General features: G+C 47.8%; 1 protein-coding gene across 1 annotated transcript; it reads left to right on the top strand.

Moving 5' to 3' along the window:
• The first annotated feature begins 3,147 nt into the window (after window positions 1-3,147).
• On the top strand, window positions 3,148-4,257 carry LOC122100927 (neuropeptide Y receptor type 6-like). The gene has a single exon (XM_042671334.1). The coding sequence runs from the start codon at window positions 3,148-3,150 to the stop codon at window positions 4,255-4,257; it is 1,110 nt and encodes a 369-aa protein (XP_042527268.1).
• Window positions 4,258-6,705: the final 2,448 nt, after the last annotated feature.

The raw sequence follows: 6,705 nt of genomic DNA, 5'->3' as shown, positions 1-6,705 counted from the left end.
CAAAAAACTCAGGGACAGCACCCAGGCCTGAGTTCAAGCCCCAGGACTGGCACACAAACCCTCCCCCCAAAAAAAAATGTAATTGGCTTAAATGGATCCGGTTTAAGCCAGTCCCTTCATAAGCTAGATATAATGCTGCTAGAAGCCCGCCTGCCTATCTCTGCCATGCATTACTCGTGTTCTTTTGAGCAAAACATTGCTTGTTAAATGAGATAGCACATCCCTGGGTCATTTCTAGCAACGCAAACTAGAGATGAGCTTTCCTAAAACAGCAATGTATCCCAAGAATGTCTTTATGAATCAGAGCTTAGTATTATTTTGCTTCAAGATGGGCAGGATGTAAACATTTCCACTTAATAGTTACCAAGTATGGGAAGCGCAAATCCCACGTTGCCATTTCAAATCCCTCTTTGGGAATCTTCCCATGGAACTTTCTGGAATGGCACTGAGGGCGCTGGGTAGAGGAACCATTGCTCCCCTCTGGTTCTTCTCTGATACGAAATCCACTCAGCCTACTTCTGGCTTTTCCAAGCTTTAAGTTCCTGGAGGAACTTAAGATACTAAGTCGGGGGTCTCCACCGGGTCCAGACCCGAGGCTGCAGGGTAATCCCCACCCACTATGAACACAGCCCAGATCAGCAAGAAAGGGTGGGCTTGGCAAAACTATCTGAATCATTTCCAAGCCGGCGCCCAGGGCTCACGCCTGCAATCCTAGCTGAGCAGGAAGGTAAGATCTGAGGGTCGTGGTTGCAAGCCAGCCTGGACAGACAAATCCAAGAGACTCTTATCTCCAGTTGACCACGCCCAAAAGTTGGAAGTGAGGATGGGGTTCAAGTTGGTGGACTGTCAGCCTTGAGAGAAAAAGCCAAAGGGCACTGCTTGGGTCTTGAGTTCAAGACCCAGTACCAGTGTGTGCGCGCACGCACACGCGCACGCGCACACACACACACAATTATCTGACAGATGGAGAAACTGAAGCTCAGAGAAGGAAGTGGCTTGCCCACACCAACCAATCGGCTGCTTAGCAACAACACAGGGCATCTCTGAGAGCCTCCACTAGCATTCCAAAGCCTATTCAACGATGGTTCTTCCCTTTCTTTTCCTGCCCCCAAAAGAAGTTTATCTGGGTAGGAGGCCTTTAATTAGCAATCAAAGCTTTCTCTCTCTCTCACTGATTGCCCACTAGTCTATCCACAGACACAAAGAACTTAAATCTATCTGGAAATGTCCTTTCAGCCTCTGTCTGTGAACTCTAGGTCTATTAAACTCTAGGTTTATTAACAGGGGGCCTAAACCTTTATGTCAAATGCCACTGTTTGTTTACATGTGTTATTCTTTCTCTGCGTCACAGATAAGTCCCTGAAGTTTTTCTTTATAAACTATCTTGTATTTATCAACCGTTTCTATTCAGAGGTGACATCCTTAGGGCAGTTAATTGTGTCGTGTGTTGGTGGCAGCATTGCGGACCAAGCAAGTATTCTTTGGGTAATTTCTTTCCAAGTTAACAGTCTGCTGGGGTTTTGAAGTCCAGGAGAATGTGAGAGCAGCCAAGGGCCTTTCAAAAAGCCAGTGAAAGTACCTTTTGTTTCATACCTCTTGCTCCCTTTCCTTTTATCCATGTGTATAGGTTGTTTTCTTCAGATTCCTAACAAATAAAGGCTACCACTTGAGCCACAGCACCACTTCTGGCTTTCTCTGTGTATGTGGTACTGAGGAATTGAACCCAGGGCTTCATGCATGCTAGGTGAGCACTTGACCACTGAGCCACATGCCCAGCTCAAGAGAAATGGTTTCTAAAGAAACTTTTAACTCAGGCCTGGGAAGTTAGCTCAGTGGCAGAGTGCTTGCTTTGCATGCATGAGGCCCTGGGTTTGATTCCTCAGCACCACATAAGCAGAAAAAAGCCAGAAGTGGCACTGTGGCTCAAGTGGTAGGGTGCTAGTCTTGAGTTGAAGAGCTGAGGGACAGCACCCAGGCCCAGAGTTCAGGCCCCAGGACCAACAAAAACAAAACTTTTAACTCTAGCAAATCAGCTTCTTGATTTGCTTTCTATAATCTGAGCAGAATTACCACCCCTCCCCCCACCCCCATTTGCTTGTTGGAAGCAAGTTTTCATCTCAGAGAGCTGAAGGAGTGAAAAAGAGAAGAAGGGCACGTATTCTTCTTATTTATTGTCAGTCCTGGGGCCTGAACTCGGCCTGGGTGCTGTCCCTCAGCTCTTCAGCTCAAGGCTAGCGCTCTACCACTTGAGCCACAGCGCCACTTCTGGCTTTTTCTGCTTATGTGGTGCTGAAGAATCGAACCCAGGGCTTCATGCATGCAAGGCAAGCACTCTACCACTGAGCCCCCTTCCCAGCCCCTCTTCTAATTTCTAAAAAAAAAATCATACCAGGGTCTCACCCTTTTTTTTTGGGGGGTCTGATCGTGGGGCCTGAACTCTGGGCCTGGGCACTGTCCCTCAGCTCTTCAGCTCTACCACTTGAGCCACAGAGCCACTTTCTGGCTTTTTATTTTTTGCTGGTGAATTGGAGATAAGAATCTCACAGGGGCTGGGAAGGTGGCTCAGTGGTAGAGCGCTTGCCTTGCATGCCTGAGGCCCTGGGTTCGATTCCTCAGCCCCACATAAACAAAAAGAAAAAAGCCGGAAGTGGCGCTGTGGCTCAAGTGGTAGAGTGCTAGCCTTGAGCTGAAGAGCTGAGGGACAGTGCCAAGGCCCAGAGTTCAGGCCCCACGACCGGACCCAAAAAAAAAAAGAATCTCACAGAATTTTGTCTCCTCACAGGGCCATTGGCCCAGCTCAGGGGCTTGCCCCTGTGGTTGATAACTTGTTCTGGGCTCTGTTTAATTTTCCTTTTTTTTTTTCTTTTGGATTGTGCCAATGGATTTACTGTGTGGTGATTTTTCTCTTTTCTGGTTAATTTTATGAGGGCCTCAGGATAACATGGAAGACATCCATGGCTTCCCCACAAATCCAGCCTGTCCTCAGGGAAGATTAAACCTCCTGACCACTCACGAGAAACTTCAGAGCGAGATGCTCCCCAAATGACCGAAATCTCAAACTATCCGCCCGTCCATGGTACAAGCAAGCTTAGAAGAAGAAGAAGAAGAAGAAGAAGAAGAAAAATCTCTGGTCGTCCTTTTGACACCATGGAAGTTTCTGGAAACCAGCCTGGATCTAATAGAACCGGGGAAGAGGGCAACCACAGCTCTGCCTTCTCCCACTTTGAGTTCTGCCAGCCCTGGTCGGCCTTGCTGCTCTTATTCCTTGTGGCCTACGCGGCGGTCTTGATCCTGGGCCTTCTGGGGAACCTCTCCCTCATCACCATCATCGCGAAGAAGCAGAGGGAAGCCCAGAGTGTCACCAACGTTCTGATTGCCAATCTGTCCCTCTCTGATGTCTTGGTCTGCGTGGTGTGCGTCCCTCTCACCGTCACCTACACGCTGATGGACCACTGGGTGTTTGGGGCTCTCATGTGTAAACTCACCTCGTACATGCAAAGCGTCTCCGTCTCTGTCTCCATCTTCTCCCTGGTCTTAATCGCCATCGAGAGGTATCAGCTGATCGTCCACCCCCGGGGCTGGAAGCCGGAGGTGCTTCACGCCTACTGGGGTGTGGCGTTGGTTTGGTTCTTTTCCTTCCTGCTGTCTGTGCCTCTCTTCCTGGCCTACCACCTCACCGATGAGCCCTTTGCCAACCTCTCTCTCCCCGCCGACCTGGTGGCCTGTGTGGAGAGCTGGCCTTCCAGGACCAACCAGCTCTTCTTTTCCACCTCCTTGTTTCTGCTCCAGTACTTGGTCCCCCTGGGCTTCATCGTGGTCTGCTACCTGAAGATCATCCTGTGTCTGCGCAGGAGGAAGAGGCGGGCGGGCAGGAGGAGGGAGAAGCAGAGCCGGTTCGGCGAGAGCAAGAGGGTCCACGCCACCCTGCTGGCCATCGTGGGCACCTTCGGGGCCTGCTGGCTGCCCTTGAACGTGTTCAACGTCATCTTCGACTGGCACCACGAGATGCTGCTGGGCTGCCACCACGACCTGGTGTTCATCACCTGCCACCTCCTCGCCATGGTCTCCACGTGCATAAACCCGCTCTTCTACGGCTTCCTGAACAGGAACCTCCAGAAGGACCTCATGGTGCTTCTCCGCCACTGCTGGTGCTGGGCATCTCGGGAGAGATACGAGAACATGGTCGCCTGCAGTCTGCACACAGAGGAGTCCAAGGGTTCCCTGAGGCTGGCTCACCTACCGATGGGCGTGTCGTAGCCGCCATGGCCCACCGCCCTTTTTATTTTGTGTGTGCTGGGCAGGGTCTTGAATTTAGGGCCTGGGCGCTGTCCCTTCACTTTGTTGCTCGAGGCTGGTGCTCTGCCACTTGAGCCACACCTCCACTTCCGGCTCGCTGCTGGCTAATTGGAGATAGGAGTCTCACAGATTTTTTCCTGCCTAGGCTGGCTTGGAACTGGGATTCTCAGATCCTGAGTTACTAGGATTACAGGCAAGAACTACTGGTTGCTGGCTATGATTTTGTGCTCTCTCTCTTTCAGATAATAACCCAAGCAGCCTACCTGCCTCCATCTTGGAAGACAGTACAGATAAGAGATGGATAGAGCCGGGCACCAGTGGCTCACGCCTGTCATCCTAGCTACTCAGGAGGCTGAGATCTGAGGATCATCGTTCAAAGCCAGCCCGGGCAGGAAAGTCTGTGAGCCTCTTATCTCCAATAAACCACCAGAAAACCGGAAGTGGTGCTGTGGCTCAAGTGGTAGAGCGCTCGCCTTGAGCTGAAGAGCTGAGGGGCAGCGTCCAGGCCCAGAGTTCAAGCCCCATGACTGACAAAAAGGAAGAGAGAGGGGTGGGGGGAGATAGAGACAGGGACAGAGCAGAGCTGGCTGAAGTTCCCACATCCTGCTATTCAACAAAATTTCCCCAAACAGTGTTACTTGTCAAAAACCCGCATAAAAACAAGGCTACATTCCTCAGCACTGAAGGATTCTACTTCCATTCGGTATGTTAATTAGCCAACTCACCATTTCATTAGCTAGCTACTCAAGTCTGGGTTCAGGTTGAAGGGATGGTTTTAACTCCACATTTAGACTAAGCAGTATAATTACACACAATAGCTGGCCATGGTGGCTCACACCTGTCATCCTAGCTACTTCGGAGACTGGGATCTGAGGATCGCAGCTCGAATTCAGTCTGGGCAGGAAAGTCCATGAGGCTCTTATCTCTACGGAACTACCAAAAAGCCAGAAGTGGAGTTGTGGCTCAAGTGGTAGAGTGCTGGCCTTGAGCAAAAAGTAAAAAACAACTCAGGAACAGTGCCCAGGCCCTGAGTTCAAGCCCAGGACCTGCACTAAAACAACGACGATGATGACAAAAATTACACTACTCCCCACAGTCAATTCAGATCTTTCGTTTAAAACAGTTCATCTCCTTTAAAGTTGCAGGAATGGTCCACAAATTCTTCAGAATTCCAGTTATGCTAGAAGTCACTTGAATTAACTAGTAGAGGTTTCACTACAAAATGGCTTTTTACCCTGAAGTCTTTATTGTATCAAATTGGGGTTGTTATGACTCTATTATTGGGTCTCCATGATGTTGTTAGGAGCAGCTTTATAACTAGCTCCAGATTTGAAATCACACGATGATGTAAACATATATATGTATATATTTATATATATACATATTTTTGGTTGGTCATGGGGCTTGAACTCTGGGCCTGGGCACTGTCCCTCAGCTCTTCAGCTCAAGGCGAGCGCTCTACCACTTGAGACACAGCACCACTTCTGGTTTTCTAGTGGTTTACTGGAGATGGGAGTCTCACAGTCTTTCCTGCCCAGGCTGGCTTTGAACTGCGATCCTCATCTCAGCCTCCTGAATAGCTAGGATGACAGGCGTGAGCCACTGGCGCCCAGCTATGATGTAAATATTTTAAAAGATTTCTCACCTTTGCAGCGTCAACAATTATCTAGATTGTTCTCAAAAACCTTGCCAACGTTATTATTCAAATAACCATTAATTCAGAGACTTGACTAAAAGCAGACTGGCTTTATGACTGTGGATAAACCTGTTAAAAGACGAACTGCAGGTGACTTGTATCATGAAAAGGTGTTTTCTTTTGAGTAAATATTTTCTAGATACCAGTAATTTTTTGCCTCTCTTGAAAAAAATTCCTCTCCCTTTCCTGTTCCTCCCGCCTCCTCAGGATTTCTATTTGCTGTCAGTTGGGGAAACAATGAATAGTAAAAGCACTAGAGGGTACCCATGTGATCAACAACAAGAAAAAAATAACAGTTTTACAGTGCAGGCTGCAGACACGATTACCTAAAACCCAAGTTCAAAGATGGACAACTTGGAAGTCTAAAGACCTAAGGACACCATACTGCTATCTCTCTATGGGTCAGCAAAAAGGGCTGAAGTGTGGCTCAAGTGATAATGTACTACCAGAATAAGCATGAGGCCATGAGATCAAAATCCCATTACCGCAAAAAATATACATAGATACACTATAGACAGATATTCTCTATACAGATATATAGAGCTAGGTAATATATATATATATATATATATACTGTGTAGCATATACTACATATTACATAATGTATAGTGAATAGTACATAATATATATTAAACATATACTAGTAATATATTACCTATCTATATATGGATATAGATATATTTATATGAGATATACACCCATGCCTATGTACT

This window comes from Dipodomys spectabilis, unplaced genomic scaffold (assembly GCF_019054845.1).
Source record: "Dipodomys spectabilis isolate Male_0828 unplaced genomic scaffold, ASM1905484v1 ptg000611l, whole genome shotgun sequence".
Classification (NCBI taxonomy): domain Eukaryota; kingdom Metazoa; phylum Chordata; class Mammalia; order Rodentia; family Heteromyidae; genus Dipodomys; species Dipodomys spectabilis.
Note: the sequence above shows the minus strand (reverse complement) of the source record. Positions and strands in the feature narration are given on the sequence as shown.